This window comes from Phocoena sinus, chromosome 2 (assembly GCF_008692025.1).
Source record: "Phocoena sinus isolate mPhoSin1 chromosome 2, mPhoSin1.pri, whole genome shotgun sequence".
Taxonomy (NCBI): Eukaryota; Metazoa; Chordata; class Mammalia; order Artiodactyla; family Phocoenidae; genus Phocoena; species Phocoena sinus.
The window spans coordinates 76,730,187-76,750,055 of record NC_045764.1 but is presented as its reverse complement, the minus strand read 5'-3'; the positions used below and the strand labels follow the sequence as shown (position 1 = coordinate 76,750,055).

The 19,869-nt window shown below is 40.4% G+C and overlaps 1 protein-coding gene across 3 annotated transcripts in view; it reads right to left on the bottom strand.

Annotated features, from left to right (window-relative positions):
* ALDH1A2 (aldehyde dehydrogenase 1 family member A2) overlaps positions 1 to 19,869 on the bottom strand; it is a 204,009-nt gene that overhangs the window by 96,659 nt on the left and 87,481 nt on the right. For 2 of the 3 annotated variants that reach the window (XM_032624455.1, XM_032624457.1), the window contains exon 3: positions 8,635 to 8,795. In XM_032624455.1, coding sequence (XP_032480346.1) covers positions 8,635 to 8,775 — 141 coding nt within the window. In that variant the 5' untranslated portion in view covers positions 8,776 to 8,795. Of the gene's footprint in view, positions 1 to 8,634; positions 8,796 to 19,869 lie in introns of those variants that run through there. The other variant, XM_032624456.1, reaches the window with a different exon arrangement.

The following is a 19,869-nucleotide window of genomic DNA, read 5'->3' as shown; positions in this document are numbered from 1 at the left end:
CCTGCGCCGCGGCCGCGCGGGGCTCAGCTGGCTGGACTGGCCTCGCTCCGGCCGGGGCAGTGTCAGCGGAAAGCACACCTTGGTGGATATGGGGCGCGGGTCCCGGAAGCAGAGCGGGGGCTGGCGGGGGACCCGAGCGGCCCGGTGCTGACGCGGCCCCGTGAGCGGGGCGCGGTGTCGGCGGGAGAAGCCTAGGGCGCTGAGGGGGCCCGGCAGAGGATGGGGCGAGCGACGCTGCAGCGGACGCGGAGATCCCCTACCGCCTGGCGCCCGCGGAAGCCCGTCCCCCCTTCTCTCCCGGGGACCCGCAGGACACCCTCCACTCTCCTTCCCCGGGCATGTGCGCCCGGCCCTCCGCAGCGACCCCAGTCCCCGCGCACACGCACTTCCCGAAACGCGGGCCGAAGCGCGCAGTGGCCACAGGGTAGGGTACGAGTAGTGATGGGCGCGAGTCTCTCGCCCCACACTCAAAATGAGTATCCCCGCGAGCCTGTCGACGCCGCGCGGCCCTCGCCAGGACTCTCCCGCCCAGCTGCTGCCCTCTGCTGGCCGGGACCACCCCGGGCGGTCTGGGCTGCGCTGGGAGGATGGAGCCTTGGTCCTGGTACGCTCTGGGGAATTGCAAGTTGCATTGACCCCTCTGGTCTTTCTCGCATCCCTCTTTCCAGCCCGTACTCTCCTCGCCCCCAAACACACAAGGATACACCAGTTTTGCTTTTCTGTTGTTCTTCACGCTAACAGCTATCATCTCGCCAGACACTGGGCTTCTCACTTAATTGCCCCTTTGGGGTTGAGCTCCCATACCTATACCCCCCCTAATTTAAGCGTTTCTGTAGCTCTAACAGATCTTCTAGTTTGTGGGACGCTAGAGGTCAGTATGTAGGTCTACGTCAAGAACACAGATACCCCATGTCAGAATGGGCTTTGGGCTCCATGCGCTAAATCTGGGGTCCAGATAAAAAGACCTTTATAGGTCGCTTCCCTTCCTAACTCTCAATGTAAGCCTGGCGGAGGCCTACTGATTCTTTGGATGTTAAGTGTCAGCCAGAAAAGATCCTGCCTTAGATACTTTCAGTAACTAAAACTGCCCTATGCTCATTGCTTGGATACTAAACAACAGTAGAAATAGACCTAAATATTTCATTTTAGTATTAAGTCTAAAGAAATAACTTCCAGCCTCGCAGAACCCAGAGTATCTACACAAGGTTACCAGAGTGAATTGGGTTTTTGTTTTGTTTTGGTTTGGTTTTTCTTGAGAAACTAGGAACCTTAGCTTAGGCAGTTACAAGATTTCAATTCACAGGGGATCTCTATGGCCAAAAATTATGCCTTAATAATAACAGTATATGTTCATGAAATAGATGAAAACCTTATAGGGTTAGAGATACAACTGAGAGATAAAAAGTAAGGTTAGTTGAGGAGAGGGAGAAGTCTATAGCAAGGGAAATCAGTGATGCTTGTGGAACAATTCTACAAACATGTTTGCACCTTCCAATGCAAGGCAAGGTGCTAGAGACTTGTTTACAAACAAGATGGACAACCCTGGACGTTAGTGAGCTTAAGCCCTTCTCCATGGAGAGGGAGATCACTGACTATGAGAAGCTGTGGGGAAAAGTTACAAAAGAGCATCAACAACATGATCTGGGTGCCCCATCAAGGAAGAGGCCAGCTCTCTGGGGACGCTGACCTTTGAGCTAGGCCTTAAAAGGTCAGGCTTCAACAAGGGAGAGAAGGACAGTATAGGAAGAAGAGTCCACGAAAGCAAAGGTGCAGAGATGTGAGAATGCTTTTTACAGGACATCAGTGGTGCTGGGGGAGCAGCAGATGAGGCTGGCAAGGCAGATGACTCAAGGTTGTAAGGGCCTTTATTCTTGAGGCACTGAGAAGGACAAGTCATCAAAAGATTCTGAGGAAGAGAAAAGGGAAACCTGTATAAATTAAACTGATAAATGAATATTGTCAAGAAAGACTATCACAGGGACTTCCCTGGTGGCACAGCGGTTAAGAATCTGCCTGCCAATGCAGGGGACACGAGTTCGAGCCCTGGTCTGGGAAGATCCCACATGGCACAGAGCAACTAAGCTTGTGTAGCACAACTACTGAGCCTGTGTGCCACAACTACTGAAGCCAGCGCGCCTAGAGCCCTTGCTCCACAGCAAGAGAAACCACCGCAATGAGAAGGCCACGCACTGCAGCGAAGAGTAGCCCCCATTCACCACAACTAGAGAAAGCCTGTGCACAGCAACGAAGACCCAACGCAGTCATAAATAAATAAATTTATAGAATGAAGTTTAAAAAAAACTAAAAAAAAAAAGAAAGACTATCACAAACCAGAAACCATTGATTTATATTCTCCACAAAGTATATGACAGGGTGTGTTCACCCTTGACCTAACTCTGGTGTGCTAACTCCAGTTCCATCACCATGGCTGGAAGGAATAGGGTGATAGAATTATTAGCGTTTTTTACACAGTGAGGAAGAATAATAAGAGATTCCCTTCTTGTTCAGGCAAGAAAGTTAGGATCTCTTGGCTTCTTCTCCTAAACATATCCAAAACATTTCTTCTCCTAAACATTTCCATTTCCGCTGACTACTTCAACCGTAAATGAATGTAACTTTCCTAAGCTCTCTGATTGAGGGACATTTTCTCTTCCTGATCTTAAGTTTTGTTTCACTTTTCCCCATCTTTTACTATAAGCTTTTCTGTTCATAGATTTCTAAGATTTTTTTTAATTTGCATGATCATTCTCTTTTCCCCCTACCTTCAGCTCATGATTGTGGCCATTTTTTTTCCAAACTCTAATTCAAGATGCAGGACAAGACTTAGCAGAAAAGAATAGTGAATTATAACTACTTCAGTCTTCTTGGTTTCTATTAGTAGAATTTATTCTGCTGTTACTTTCAAAGCTGCCTTAAAATCTCTTCTCACATTCTTCTTTCCTTTTCTCTCTCTTTTATCATCTTGTTTTGTTGTCCTCTCATTTCCTCCATAGATTTCAACAATGGTTGAAGTAGCAGTCTTTATCTTCAGGTTTCTAACATTTTGAATTTCAGTCTTTTCCGTGATTTGGCTAAGAAACGTATTTTTTGCCCACCTTTATAATGTTTCCTTCTCCCACCCTCCCCCACTTGTAATTATCTATTTTTTAGGATACATTTGTTTAAAACCCCCTGCACAAGGGAACATAAGCTACAGCATGCTCTATTTATTTCCTTGTGAAAACATTTTATTAGGCCTGGTGGAGCCAATATCTTGGGGTTGTAGGGAGAAAAATAAATTTTTGCTTCATATTTCCTCACCTAAATAGTAGAATTGCAAAGTTGTAATTTTCAGGCATCAGCTTTATGTGAAGCTTGACTTTAGGTATGAAACCATAGCAATTTAGGCTTCTCTTCAGATTACAGTTAAAGGGGAAAAGTATTTGTTAAACTGAGGAACATGTTTTAGAAGTCAATGAGGGAAACTGAGTAGAGCACAAAGACTCCTTCCAACAAAGGAACACTTTTGGTTTTGACAATAACTGAATGTCCAGCTTGAACTTCAATCTTTCGTGTTTAGGGGCTATTTCAGCCTCAGGTAGCCCTGCTTAATTGCCATCCTGTTCCCATCACTAACCACGATGACAGCCTACCTTTTCTAACAGATACACTTGCATTTTAATTTATCTGCCAAAATAAATCACACATTATAGCATTGCCTTCTTCTGAGTTAATTGAACCAGTTCCTTAAATGTCTCTAAGTCTAATGACTTGAAAGAGGCATGGTGTTTGACATATTTTAAAAATTAGGGCCCTTGGGTTGTATGCAGAATGATCTCAGTGCTCATTTCAGATATAAGTGTTTCCTAACGATCTCATTCATCCCAAATGGGATACGCCTGGCTACTTTATTTGAAATGTTTCCTGAAAACTCCAACAGGAAAGCTTAATGTAAGGTATATTTATAGAGAAATGGTATTTAATATATTAACAAAAGCTTATAAGAGCTTTACATATTTTTATCCAGAAATGCCTAATGAAGTATTTTCGACCCATTATGAAAACTTCTATAAAATAAATTCACTTATATTTTTAATTTAATGTGAATGTTAACTTTTTATTGGGATCTAAATGCTCACTTAATTATTCTTTTCCTTCTAATATCTAGAAGAAAAGAGGCTGAGATTATGGCATTTATTAACCATAAAAATTCTCTACATATTAAGTCCCCATGCCCAATGTGGCCTCTGGTCACTATATTCTATGAAAAAGAGTATTTATGGTTGCAGGGAGTAGATTCCTAATTGGTCATGACTCCAAAAATCATGTTTTCTTACAAAACACAATTCTTTCCTTTTAAAATATATCCTCCACCTTTTCAGAGCCTCAGGAGACTATTTTAAAAGTGGAAACTAGATTCCTCTTTGTTGTAAAGCCCAGTTCCACCTCATATATGTTTTAGAGGCTTAATTTTGGGTGCAGAGATGAGCTCAGTACATTATCAATAATCACGCTTAACAGGCGTAGGGAGAAATTAAAATCCCAGCTCTGCAGCCTTTTCTTATGAGCCTGAGGAAAAAGGCATTAGCTCCCTCTGCAGTTGATGGTATGTATGTGCATGCGAATACTGTCATTTAAAAAGCAACAGCTTGGATTCAATGTACATGTCTAATACTGATAAATCTTTGTTAGATGTTACAGTTTTAGTCTGAATTACTTTAGAGGAAAAAAAAACCCTCAAGATCCAGACAAATTTTACACTGCAGTTAGTTTAGGAGAAGGACTTTCATTAAAAGACTTTGTGACTTTTAAGAAAAGATAGGGTTCATTAGCAAATTTACCATAAAAGGTGCAGTACTTAGAACCCTACAGTCCCGTTCACATTATAGTTAAGGTAATATCACAGAGCAAGTCACATGGGTGTGTCTCAGATTGGAAACAACTATTTTTATCATCATGAGTGAGGAAGAGTTACTAATAGGCAAGCCCCAGAATTTACTTTTTTCCTCACCCAGATAAGTGGTTGGCATGTAACTAAGTTTGCTCTTCTGTTTTTCTTTTGTGTTCCTTAGTTTGCATTTTTCTTTTTACTTTAAAAATTCTTCAAGTCTACACATAACTAATTCTTAACCATTACTACTACTCACTTTAAGACTCTCCCGTTCTTAAATATAAACTTCTTCCCCAACTCTTTCTGCCCTTACACAGTCATTTACCCAGAGGGTCTTTGGGCATAAGTAATCCTCATATGAACTTTGGTGATATTTGGGGCAGGGATCCATGTTCAGGTTCATTAGAAAACGAGGCTAAATGAACAGTCATTGTTCTCCTTTACTTGCTGGAATGAGCCATTGAAAAGATAATGAGGAACACTTTAGATGTCTTGACAATAGAGGGGGAATGCCAGCATCTTTCTTCTCAACCCCACAGTTCAATCTGTGAAAGGCAAAGGGCAAGAATGGGAGGCATTCAGAACCAGGATATAGACATCCAATTTGGACATCGAGCCCCAGACTACAAAGGAAGGGTCTCTTGCTTCAGATATACATACTCCCCCTTTCAGAGCATCTGTGACTCCTTGACTACATTGCTAAACCAGGACTTTTTTTCTCCCCCTATCAATCAAATAGCTTCAATTGAACAAATATTCATTGATGATACATTATGAGCCAAGCACTGACATAGAGTCTGTGAAGAACAAAAAAGAAGTGTGTGGAATGACAGTAACTGCATATGTGAAATAATTCAAGGGCCATATGAGACAGGAAAGAAGTGAGAATATGCAGTGCAGAATGAGAGTGAAAGAAAGTGATATCAGAAAGGAGACAACCTACTACAAATAATTTTGTTGGGGCTTTCCATAGGCCTAATACTCTTCCAGGTGCTATGAGGGACATAAGACACAAGTGATAAAGGTAACATTTTCCAAAACATGGCCCAACAAAGAACTCCTTTGACATTTTTTAGTGTAAAGATAACTAATGTTATCCAGTAAGTAACTACTTGTAGAACTGGAACTCCCAAAAGCAAATACCTGGATTGCCTCCCACTTCCCAAATCCTAGTTATATGTTCTCAAGTAAGAGACTGGCACAGGCCTAGCCAGAAGAGAAAACACAGTAGGGACTAAGGGCAGTTCATTTTTTTCCCCACTTAAGAACAAAAGAGAGCATTAAATTTGACACTACTAATGCTTACATACCTGCCATCGACCTGCCACTTTACTCCTGCTATTACATTCATGGAATAGTCCAATGGTTTTCAGCCCAGTTTCCAATTATAATAATTTAGGGAGCTTTTAAAAATACGAATGCCCGGTCCAATCTCCAGAGATTTCAATTAGTCTAAGGTGGGGCCCCAGGCATTGATATCTTTAACAAAGCTTTCTGGTGTCTATAAGACACAGCCCAGCTAGAGAACCACTGGTTAACCCACAGAATGTTAACTCTGTGGGGTTACTTGAGTCCACTCTGCAGCCCCTGGATTGGAAAAGTGGACTCCATGCTTCTCACTTTGTAGTGCTCTTTGATTTGCTATTTTTAATTTACTATTTGAAAAACACATCAAGCCTCAAATGGATTGACCTTTCTGCTAATGTAATTCACCTAAATTAACAGAGGCAATTAACTAATTTATATTGGAACTGTGCACTTTCCAGTTCACATTTATCAACCCTTAAATGCTTGATCTGGTGTTGCAGTTTAAATTTTTTATTACTACCCTTTAAATCTGAAGAAATGTCTTACATCTAATTAGCCAAACTTACATATTCAATTAATAGATTCATTACAGGCTAATGAATATGGAGGCAGCACCAGGGTAACATCTGCTTGACAGTTGAAAAGACGCAAACTTTTCTACTATGAAAAAAGAAAAGTGTCTGGTAAAACAGCTTGAGCTTTCAGTGTTAACATTTCTGCATACTATAATGCTCTTAAGGAGTTTTATGGGCCTGCTAACCTACCAAAAGCAATATGCTGTCCAGAGATAGCTGCCTTTCCAGAGAAATATGGAAATCAGAATTGCAAAAGAAATACATATCCAAATATACGTTTCAATATGAAAATTACATGTCTAGATTGTAATCTCAAATTATTGTTTTTCTAACCTGTGTTTTTCATTAAAAATGCCTAAGATAATGAACTCAATGAGAAAATTAATATTGCAAATTAAACAAAATGTTTAATTTACTATAATATACTTTAGGATCATCCCAAATTCATGTGATTTTATATATTTAAAGATATGGCCAGACATTATTTTGGGAACTAGATGTTCCAATAGTCAGTTATATTTGTTGTTGTAATTGTTGCTTTTGATATGGACCTTTTTTTTTGTCTTTATTGAATTTGTTATGATATTGCTTCTTTTTTTTTTTTATGTTTTGGTTTTTTGGCTGCAAGGCATGTGGGATCTTAGCTCCCTGACCAGGGATTGAATTCACATCCCCCGCATTGAAAGGCGAAGTCTTAACCACTGGACCGCCAGGGAAGTCCCTGTCAGTTATATTTGGATTCTAGATAATTCAGAAATCTAAAATGAATTTCCACAATATTTCCAGTTATTAAAATTCGGTTTTTACTTCTCTGGCTATGCAGGAATAGGCATTTTTAGTAATTATGAAAAAAAACATGAGTTTCAGGAAAGGTGGGTGAGAGCTAGAATTCACTTGAATTAGAGGTGGCAAGAATGTGAGGAAAATAATCAGAAATCACTTCTAAAGCATGTGATATCTTCCATGTCAAAGCAAGAATTAAACAAGTGACTTTGGACCTATGTCTGCAGGTAAGAGTATTTCAAGACATGTGTGTGCTACTCTACTGGAGCCTTAAAAGTCTTTTTTTTTTCTTCCATTTTACTCCTTATATTCAAGCTGACACTTGGACTATTAAAAGACCATATTTCTTACTTTCAATTATACAAATGCAAAGTCCCGATATCCTTGCTAGAGTATCAAGTGCACACTAATCAAATATTCTAAAAATGAGCCACTGCAATATTCGCATGTCTAATATGGATGGCCTCTTATGTACCCAGCGCTGGCAAGACTCCCTGGAAGTATGAAAAAGAAAACTATAAGGTCACACCTCAAGAAATTCACAACTCCATCCTTGTAAGGAAAATCTTCAAAACTGACAACAAATGTACTTAGGTCCACAAGATTTAATGTGCTTCAAGGGCAGTTAACACTTTTCAGTATCTGAAAAACAGTGCCAATGTGAGTAACTCTTCCCTACACTATTCTCAGTGATGTAAGGAGCACAAAAAAAGACAGAAGGGGGAAAAAGTTCACCTCATGTGCTCAGGGGGACTGAGAGGAGACCATATAAGCAATATCTGAGTAAGAGGAATGTCTGCCCTGGTACTCATGCTGTAGAGGGGCCGCAGTTACAAATACACAAAAAACAAATTCAGTAAAGAATACACGAGCAGCTCTGTCATTCAGGATCTGACTCTCAGTGTTCATAAACCTAAATACCCACAATCACAACTAACACCATTCAGGTACGGAGGAAATGCTCTTCCTCATCTCTTACAAAAGACAGCATTCGCATGCTGGAAGATTAGTGTGTTAAGTGGCTGTCATCATTAGAGTGCAGGCAGATTTGATCAGTGCAACACAGAGATGAGAGGAAAGACAAATGAATTCACTTACCAGATCCTTTCTCTCAGAGAGCATGAATGCAGTAGATTCTCTGAAAGTGGAAGTATTGTTTCCCAAGAGTGCCAAGTGTCTGTTTTCTTGCTTCTCTTTGTGTTCCAATTGTTGGCTTTTAAGGTTGTCACAAATGAACATGGTAGGTATTCTTAACAGTTCTATGAACGGAGGAATATTTTGCAACATTAAATAATTTATAATACTCTAAAATTTGTATAATATGTAGGTCTAGACATAACATGCATTAAGTATGATAGTGCTGCTTTAACTTGGCAACTAGACGGACATTATACTCTAGAATTTCTAATAGTTTTATTTCTATAAAAATATTTTATGAGACATAATTATATATTTTAAAACAATAATTTTACTGTTTGATACTCATTAATTTTAATTTCTATTTTGCCTTTTAATTTTAATTAAAAATTTTAAATATTTTAGAAAAAATAACTTTTTTGAAAATATCATACTTTAATGTTTCTATTTTCATTTAATTAACATTTTTGATGAAATATATTCAAATGCGTAGACTTCAAATTCTTTTTTAAAAGAAACTTTTAAATTATTTCTGTCAACATCACCAAATTACGTGAAAATCTTGGCTATAACAATATAGTGATTTTGATGAAATAAAGGCAAAAGGTGCATTTTTGTGGAATAAATATATAATTATGAGTCATGTATGTCTTTACTGTATTACTTACCCAAACACTGCTGGCACATCAACAGAACACTAAGACATACCCAATAATAATGAAATTCAGTAGTCTTGATATTTTGCTGACTTTCAGTGAAATAAAAAGTATAACTTTACATATTTAAACATTTTGCCATCATGAAGGTCTACTGGTTAAAGCAGAAGAGAACCTTATAGTTAAGGATTTATAAGTCTAGTTAAAAATTGTAAAATATTTAAATGTACAGTGGTTGGGTCTTCATTTCTCTTCTTTATATGGGTCTTCATTTCTCTTCTTTATATGTTAGGGGTGGGTCCAGATACAGGGAGCTGCTTTTCTCTATGGGCTTATGAGATCACTGTTTCTTTCTGTTCTGACTCTATGGGACTTTGCAGAGACACTTGGTTGGTTTGCACTGCTCTCTTATTGTTCATTGTGCTATGATAATCCTCCTGCATATTTTTAAAGTTTCCTCTGAAAAAGGCATGTAAATTATTTCCAGAAACACTGTTTTAATTTGAACTCAATACATTAATTGGCTGTTCATTGTAAAGTGGTTTTCATGTACTGTTAACAGGTTGAGTCGAGGTTGTTAGAGTTTTCTCTATACTGTAATAATTTTGTTTGGTTACCTTATTTCAATATGGAAAAGGCACTGGATCCGGATTCAGGAAACGCAAATTCTAGCCCTGATTATTCCCTTACTCACTGTGTTGAGCCACTGAACTGTCCCCTACTTCCTCCAATAGAAAATGTCCATGCTAATGTGACTGTATCCTCATGAAAAGTGCCAAACTTCGAATTAGGAGATCTGCATTGTTATTTTTTTAACTACAAAAGGAAAACAATTCCAATTTTTAATCTATGTTACAAAGCTATTCTCACAACTGTGGAATAAAGAACTAGGGCACGGTTGAGCTAAGCAAGTTGTAGTTTCAGTAAAATATGGTCATTACATCTTCATAATCCAACAAAAACAAGCACAGAACTCCTAGGAACTGAGGACTATAAAAGTACATAAACCAGTGTCTCACAACAAGGAGCTCTGTGTTCAGGCCAGCAGGGAGCATAGTTGAGGCATTATGCTCTAACAGGTGTACAGAGCTATAGAGATCAGAAGAGAGAGTGGTTATGTCTCCATGGGAATCAGAAGGATGGCATTTGAGCTGTACCTAGACTAGCATGGTGGCAGGAAGAATGAAGTAAATCGTGGAAAAGAAAAGTCTAACACGCCTGTAAAGGAAGGCTTAGGACATAGCCTAGATGATAAGCTAAGAAATTGATTTAGTAGAATGGGGAGCTAGAATAAACCAGCTTTCTATCTCGCCTTTTTACTGTGGGATATTATACGGGTTAGGTGGTAGCAAGCCCTAGAGAAACGTGATATGCAAGCTATTGCTATTCAACATTGTAAATAGCCAGGAAAAAGCAGAGAAAGGTCCAAAAGGTCTATGCATGAATCAAAGGATTCCCAGGAATGGGAGAAATTCCTAGGGCCATTGCAGGAGGAAACAAGATGATGAAAAAGAAAGAGTGGTGAGATGCCTGAAGGTGCTACTAAAAAAGAGGTAAGCTCTCACTCTCACTCCACTGGCTACAATACCTTACAAGGCACAGACTGGTCTCTGTGTTAATCCTTTCTTCACCAAGTTCTATATCTTCTATCTCACTATCATTCCCCTGTCCTGCCCCTTCTCTCCACCTCTACTGCTGCTGCTTTGGTCCCGGTCCTCCCCATCTCTTGAATAGCATATGTAGCTGTGCATGATAACAAAGAATTTCAGTTAAAATTAAGTGATACCAGATGAGTTCCTGTGGTATAAGGGAAGCAGGATTGCTCCAAGCCACTAATTGGAAAAGAGGATTTCTGGACTATTGTAATACTTTTGTCCTTACTGCTTCTCCTTTTGTAACACCCTTTACACTACATAGAGTGGCCTTTCCACATCTTAAGTCTGATCATGGTACTCTTCTCATAGTGACTTCCCAATGCCTACAGGATGAAGCCCAAACTCCTTGATCAGAGCTGTGACTTTGGAGGGTTAATCGTATAACCATGTGTTACAGAAGAGATAATTTAGATGAAGACCATTTATTGAAGCCCAACAAGGGAACTGGCGGTCATCTAGTCCAGGCTTTCCTAAACTCTTCTCATCAGTTGTAAATATAAGAGATTCCTAGTTTCCTCCCAGGCTTGCTGGATTGTCTCCCAAGGAAGGGTCCAGAGTCTGTATGATTAAAACCTTGGGCTTCCCCAGAGCATTATCGTGTTCAGGTGGTTTAGGGGCCTGATGAAGAAACTTAAGTCCAAAGAGACACACTGATTGCAGAAGCCCAGAAAATGAGGGCCAGGACCAGAATGGAGGGACCAGAAAGGAAGGTAGCTGTGAATGGGACTGCAGACCTCTTGGCAATCTCATGCTAAAGCCAGATATTAAGGACCACCTGGGGGCTCCTGGGAGTAAGTGATCATGCAGGGAGGGCCTCCCCCCGACCCTCATCAGCCCTGTGGGCACAACAGCAGGGCTGGAGGGGGCAGTGGAAGGGCGAGAGAAGGTGAAAAGTCCTGGGCTATGTTCCTGCTGAGGAACCAGGCAGAACATGGAGTACTTTTGCCCCAGGCTTCTAGTCCTCCAGAAACAGCTGAAGAAGAGCAAGATTTGCTTGACGGCAAAATTGTGAGTGAAGCAGAATTTGCTGTGGTGTTCACGGCCTTTCTTTTTTGCTTTCTTGCCCTCCTTGTTGGTGTCCTCACTCCTTCATCCTGCCAGTGTGTTCTTGTTCTAAACTCTTTCTTCCCTAGATGCGTATAAATGGCTTTGTTGTCTTCATTCACACTTTGACTGAGACAGTGTTTTGCCTTGAACAGCATTCTCTACTTTCTACTCAGCTTTCTCCCTCCCCCTCCTCTCTCTCTCTCTCTCTCTCTCTCTCTCTCTCTCTCTCTCTCTCTCTCTCTCTCTCTCTCTCGCTCTCTCTCTCTCTCTCTCGTTCATAAATGTAAAGCTTAAAAAAGTAAACTATTTCATCACTAGGCAACTTTTAACAACCCTGTGACTTTTTCTCTTATAAGCCCCTAATTCTTTCTCTTCCCCCAAACACTCCTTTGGGGTTTCCCAAATCTGTGTCTTCCCAATTGGAATTCTTAAGATCCCATGAATAAACTCTTTTGTTATTGAAAAATAAAAAAGTAAACTATTTCAGGCAATAGTAGAAATGGAAAAAAGTATTTGCAATAGAAGTTCAAGGGAGCCACCTTGCCCTTGAAATGGCAATTTTCTAAAGTTTGCCTTAAAGTTTTGTTCTGCCATTCAAGTCACATTTAATGAGCGAGGACCTTGTGTTAAGCACTGTGTTAAATATTTGGCATTCAGGAGAGAACAAGGGAAATGTGAAAAAAAAAAAAAGAACAACAAAAGGAAAAGAACAAGTCTTGGTCCTTTTCTTTGAGTTGCTCATAGTCTGTTGAGGATAAAAATTCAACCAGATAATACTGTAAGACAGAGAGGTACATACCATATATAGAAGCCTAGGGAAGACAATAGTTAACCTTCTTTGGGTGGAACAAGAAGGCTTTACAGGGATACAGCTTGAATTTGGACTTGAATCATGAGAAGATTTTCACTAGGGAGTTAACAGGGAGAAGGAAGGACATTCCAAGCATAAGGAATACCATGTACAAGGGTTCAGAGGCATGGAAAAGTTCATCATCATCAAAGAAAAAACTAAACAAAATACATCAGTATGGAAAGTGTAGGGTGAGTGGCAAGGAGTAGAGGGAAATGACGCTGGAAAGGTGAGCTGGAGACAAAGGGTCAGGTTAAGCCATATGGCAGATTGTATTTTTCAAGTGACCTCACAATTATATATCCCATTCCACAGGATCTTACTTTCCTCCATCTGGAAGCAGGGTCTCTGTTCCCTCTCTGTGAACCTGGGCTGCCTCTATAACCTCCTGACCAATAGGACATGGCAGGAGTGACGCTGCATGACTCCCAAGGCTGGGTCATAAAAGACAATATGGCTTCTGTCCAGTGTGCTTCTTCTTCTTCCTCCTCCTCCCCTTCTCCTCCTGCCTCTCTCCCTCTCTCCCTCTCTCTCTGAACCCTTGTCTTTAGAAGTCAGCATGTTCTGAGGAAGGCCAGGTCAAAAGGAGAGGCTTGGTGTAGATGTTCTGGCTCCTGGCCCCAGCATCAGCCATCAGACGTGGGATGAACAGGACTTCAGATGATTTTAGCCAGTGAGTCTCTTTGCAGGGCCCTGGATACTGCAGAACAGACCACTCTTGCAATATTCTGCCTGGATTTATACCCACAGTAACCATGAGAGACAATTAGTGATTATTGTTGTTTTAAGCCACTAGGTTTTGGGGTAATTTTTTATGCAGCAGTAGATAATGGATACAGTCATGCCAAGGAATTGCAGTCTATCTTAAAAACACCAGGGAATAAGAAAACCATAATTCAAAAAGAGTCATGTACCACAATGTTCATTGCAGCTCTATTTACAATAGCCAGGACATGGAAGCAACCTAAGGGTCCATCAACGGATGGATGAAGAGGATGTGGCACATATATGCAATGGAATGTTGCTCAGCCATGGAAAGAGGCAACGTTGAGTTGTGGTGAGGTGGATGGACCTAGAGTCTGTCGTGCAGAGTGAGGTGGGTCAGAGAGGGAAAGACAGGTACCGTATGCTGGCACGTGTGTGTGGAATCTAAAAAGGGATGGTCGTGAAGAGCTTAGGGGCAGGACGGGAGTGGGGACGCAGACCTACTAGGGAATGGACTTGGGGATGCGGGGAGGGGGAAGGGTGGGCTGGGATGGAGTGGGGGAGTGGCATGGATGTGTGTACACTACCAAACGTGGGGTGGATAGCTGGTGGGAGGCAGCCGCGTGGTGCAGGGAGATTGGCTCGGTGTTTTGTGACCCCCTGGGGGGGTGGGATGGTGGGGAGACACAAGAGGGAGGAGATGTGGGGATGTGTGTATATGTATAGCTGATTCACTTTGTTGTGGAGCAGGGGCCAACACGCCATTGTGGGGCAGTTATACTCCAGTGAAGATGTTTTAAAAAAAAAAAACAAAAAACCACCAGGGAACCAGTGAAGGTATTTCATCAGTGAAGTGGCAAAAGAATTTCGAATTAGAAAGATAGCCCTGGTGTCAATATGGAAATAGGATGGTGGGGGAAGGGTGGCTTAGAGGCTGGGAAAACAAGGCTATGCCAGTTGTCCAGGCCAGTGGGAACCACAGGGCAGGAGAGTATCTGTGATTTCTTAGGAAAACTCTGAGTTTGGTTCATGAACTCTTTTACTTTTATGTACCCAAAAGGTGAGAGCCAGTAAGAACAGCAAAATTCTTGAGCTGATTCTTTCCCACCCTCCCTTACCACAACCTTTTCCTCTGCTCCCTTATCTCCAGGCCCTGGACTTTTAGAGTCAGTTTTCATGGTGCCCTCATCCTTCCCTATTGATGTCCACTGGCTAACAGTACACTCCTAGCTGGAGTCTTCTCCTTGCTTTCTCTCCAAGTATGAAGGTCCTGGTGCCAGTCTCATAACCTAGAGTTTCTTTTGCCTCTAGCTCATCAGTATTTAGGGTCTTACAGGGGTGTGGGAGGAGATGTTTGAGGAAAAGATGATCTCAACTGTTGGGGAGGTAGATCCTGGCCTTTTTAACATAGGTAAGTGAAATAATCATGAGATTTATATGACTTATACTATTTCATACTATTTTGCCACCAAAGATGATTGTAAATACTGAAGGAGTAACAACATGTTTATTAATACAGATGGTTTGATTATATAGTGTTAAATGCATAATATCATTCACCACTTAGAGCAAGACACACTAACTGTTACCCACTGTCTAGCATATATAGTAGAATGTAAAAGTCTAAGAGATATTTAGGAAAGCAATGTAAGCTAAAAGTAAAATGAATTAAAATTCTTCCTTCACTTCATCTCTGCTTCATTCTTCCTACTAAGTATTAGGCTCATCTCTAGATCTATCTAGAAGGAGTTGGCAATAATATCTTACATGTACTGTCATGGATTTAATATTATTCACCTTGGTAAGATTTTTGACTCAGTTTTTTCAGAATTACTTTATTGAGCAATTTGTTTCTATCAGGATCTTTTATATTCATTGTCTTACTCAATCCTCACATAAATCCACAAAGTAGTATTTTACCTCTATTTTAGTTAGGAAAACTTTTCTGATTTGACATGCTGAAGGTTAAATAGCTCACAGTGATAAAGTGGGACCTTGAAGCTAGGTATTCTGATGCTCAAATTCAGAATTCTTTTCACTGTGGGCCAGAAAGTATGGAGGACTCAGGCCGTATCTTTACAATAGCAGTAACTGAAGGCAAACTGCATTTGTTGGTTATAGCCATATAACTTTTTTTTATCCACACAGTGACAAACTGACAGATGATACTCACAAGGGTGGGTGGATGCTCCAATCTTAACTGCTAAGCCTTTTCATACGTAGAAGTTTTCACTAGCCTTGTATGAACATCTTCCCTAGCATCTCCATCATTCTCTATCACATTGTCAGAATCTGGCAGGCAGTCATGGTGCTTAAAAATCTCAGATTCTGGAGCAAACTATTTGGATTCAGATCCTAAATCGGCCTCGTGAGTTCTGTGATCCTGATCAATTATTCTTCCTCCCTGGGCCTTAGTTCCTTCACCTTTGAAATACAGATAATAACAGTGTCTATCTTGTGAGTTTGTTGTTAGGATTAAATGAGTTAATATAGACAAAGTACTTAAAACATTACCTGAAACATGCTAAATGCTATGTAAGCATTAGCCATTATTTTTATCACTATCGTTATTATTACCACAATTCCAGGAACCTAAAGGCAATCGATAAATAATTATGAAATCAGTATGGCAGTTTAACAACACACATTCATGTGTATATGTATGTGGGGATGTGTGTGTAGCTGCTTTTTTTCCCTAATTTTCCAACCAAGATTTAAGGGTTCCCACTGTCCGGTACTTGAAAAATCTCTTTCTCTCTTTGATCATAATGATAACTTAACAAAATAAGTGCTGTCTTGTATTAGTCTGCTAAAGCTTCCATAGCAAAATATCACAGACTGAGGAGCTTACACACAGAAATTTATTTTTCTCACACTTTTGGATGCTAGAAGTTCAAGATCAAGGTGTCAGTTTTAACTTATTAACCTCCTTTAAAGGCCTTATCTCCAAATATTGGCTACATTCTGAGGGAGATGGGTTAGGTTTAAAACTTTAATATGTGGGGGACACAATTCAGCCCTTAATGTGATTATTTAGATTATGTTTACATGTCTACTGGGTAGGAGCTGTGGTCCCCCACTAGAGTTATGTAAGTCCCAACAATTTCCAAGGATATTGTCCCAGGTAATAGGAGATATATATAGACATGTGGTTTAAATATGGTAGCTTATAAAATCCTCTTGGGCTTTCAGTTGGATTGCCGAGTTCTAAACGAAAATACATGAGATGAAAGCCACCTCTGAGGGCCCCATGTGCAACCAGTCATCAACCTGCCAGGGGCTGCTGCGCATATTTGCAACACAGAACCCTGTGGGACCCAGAAAGTGGATCTGCTGAAAAATGCTAATGTTGATCAGAACATTTTCTGTGGGTTAACTTCAAAAGTTTTTGATAAACTTGAAAATAAAGTTAAAACTTGAAAATAGCTATACTTGGCCTTTTCCAGGAAGTCAATAGAGGACCTGAACAGAAAGAAAAGGGAGAAGACTGGTCAGCAGGATGGCAGAGTAGAAGGATGTGAACTCACTCCTTCCTTCTTACAAAAACACTAAAATCATAACTAATTGCTGAACAACCATTGACCAAAAAAAAAATGCTGGAAGCTACCAAAAAGATACCCTACAGCCAAAGACAAAGAAGAAGCCACAACAAGATGGTAGGAGGGGCACAACTGTAATAAAATCAAATCCCATACATACCAGGTGGGCAACCCACAAAATGGAAAATAATACCACAAAAGTTTTCCCACAGGAGTGAAAGTCCTGAGGCCCACATCAGGCTTCCCAGCCTTGGGGTCTGGCAACAGGAGGAGGAACCCTCCTGGGAATATTCCATACAGGGAATATGGCTGTAAAGGCCAGTGAAGTTTGATCACAGGAATTCCACAGGACTGGGGGAAATAGAAACTCCACCTTGGAGGGCGCACACAAGGTCTCATTCACACTAGGACCTAGGGAAGAAAGCAATGACCTCATAAGAGACTGGGCCAGATCTCCCTGTTAGTATTGGAGGGTCTCCTGTGTAGGTGGGGCATGGCTGTGGCTCACTGCAGGGACAAAGACACTGGCAGCAGCAGTTCTGGTGAATACTCAGTAGTGTGAGCCCTCCCAGAGGTTGCCATTCCTCCCCCCACCCCCTCCCCGACACCAAGACCTAACCCCACCCAACAGCCTGTAGGCTCCAGTGCTGGGACGCCTCAAGCCAAACAAACAATAGGGCAAGAACACAGCTCCACCCATCAGCAGACAGGCTACTTAAAGTCTTCCTGAGCATGGCCCTGCCCACCAGAGGGACAAGACCCACTCCACCCACCACTGGGCAGGAACTCTCCCACCAGGAAGCCTGCACAAGCCTCTGAGACAGACTCATCCACCAGAGAGCAGAGAGCAGAAGCTAGAAGAACTACAATCCTGCAGCCTGCAGAACAGAAACCACAATCATAGAAATTTAGACAAAATGAGATGGCAGAGGAATATGTCCCAGATGAAGGAACAAGATAAAATCCCAGAAGAACAACTAAGTGAAGTGGAGATAGGCAATCTACCAAAAAAGAATTCATAGTAATGACAGTGAAGATGATCTAAGATCTCGGAAAAAGACTGGAGGCACAGATCAAGAAGATGCAAGAAATATTTAACAAAGACCTGGAAGAACTAAAGAACAAACAAACAGAGATGAACAATAAAACAACTGAAATGAAAAAATACACTAGAAGGAATCAATAGAAGAGTAACTGAGGCAGAAGAATGGATAAGTGAGCTGGAAGACAAAATGGCGGAAATCACTGCCATGGAACAGAATAAAGAAAAAAGAACAAATAGAAATGAAGACAGTCTAAGAGACCTCTAGGACAACATTAAATGCACCAACATTCACATTATAGGGGTCCCAAAAGAAGAAGAAGAGAGAGAAAAGACCTGAGAAAATATTTGAAGAGATAATAGCTGAAAAATTCCCTAACATGGGAAAGGAAACAGTCACCCTAGTCCAGGAAGCACAGAGAGTTCCAGATATAATAAAGCCAAGGAGGAACATGCCAAGACATATAGTAATCAAACTGAAAAAAATTACAGGCAAAGAAAAAATATTAAAAGCAACAAGGGAAAAGCAAAAAATAATATACAAGGGAATTCTTATAAGGTTATCAGCTGATTTCTCAGAAGAAACTCTATAGGCCAGAAGGTAGTGGCATGATATATTTAAAGTGATGAAAGGGAAGAACCTACAGTGAAGAATACTCTACCCAGCAAGGCTCTCATTCAGATTCAACAGTGAAATCAAAAGCTTTACAGACAAAAGCAAAGCTAAGGAAATTTAGCACCACCAGACCAGCTTTGCACCAAATGCTAAAGGAACTTCTCTAAGCAGAAAAGAAAAGGCCACTACTAGAAACAAGGAAATTATGAACGGAAAAGCTCACAGGTAAAGGCAAACATAAAGTAAAGGTAGAAAATCATCTGCACACAAATATGATATCAAAACGAGCAACTGTGAGAAGAGGAGAGCACAAATGGAGGATACTGTAAATGCATTTGAAATTAACTTAAAACAACCTTGTGTATATATAGACTGCTACATCAAAACCTCATGGTAACTGCAAACCTAAAATCTACAGTAAATACACACACACAAAAAAAGAAAAAGGAATCCAAACACAACACTAAAGTTAGTCATCAAATCACAAGAGAAGAGAACAAAAGAGGAAGGGAAGAAAAAAGACCTACAAAAACAAATCCAAAACAATTAACAAAGTGGCAATAGGAACATACATATTGATAATTACCTTAAATGTAAACGGATTAAATGCTCCAGCCAAAAGACATAGATTGGCTAAATGGATACAAAAGCAAGACCCATATGTATGCTGTCTACAAGAGACCCACTTCAGATCTAGGGACACATACAGACTGAAAATGAGGGGATGGGAAAAGGTACTCCATGCAAATGGAAATCAAAAGAAAGCTGGAGTAGCAATACTTATATCAAATAAAATATAATTTGAAATAAAAACTGTTACAAAAGACAAAGAAAGACACTACATAATGATCAAAGAAAGCAGATATAATAACTGTAAATATATACACACCCAAACTAGGAGCACCTCAATATATAAGGCAAATACTAGGAGTCATAAAAGGAGAAATAGACAGTAACACAATAATATTGGGGTCTTTTACACCCCACTTTCATGAATGGAAAGATCATCCAGACAGAAGATCAATAAGGAAACACAGGCTTTAAATAACAGATTAGACCAGATAGACTTAATTGATATTTATAGAG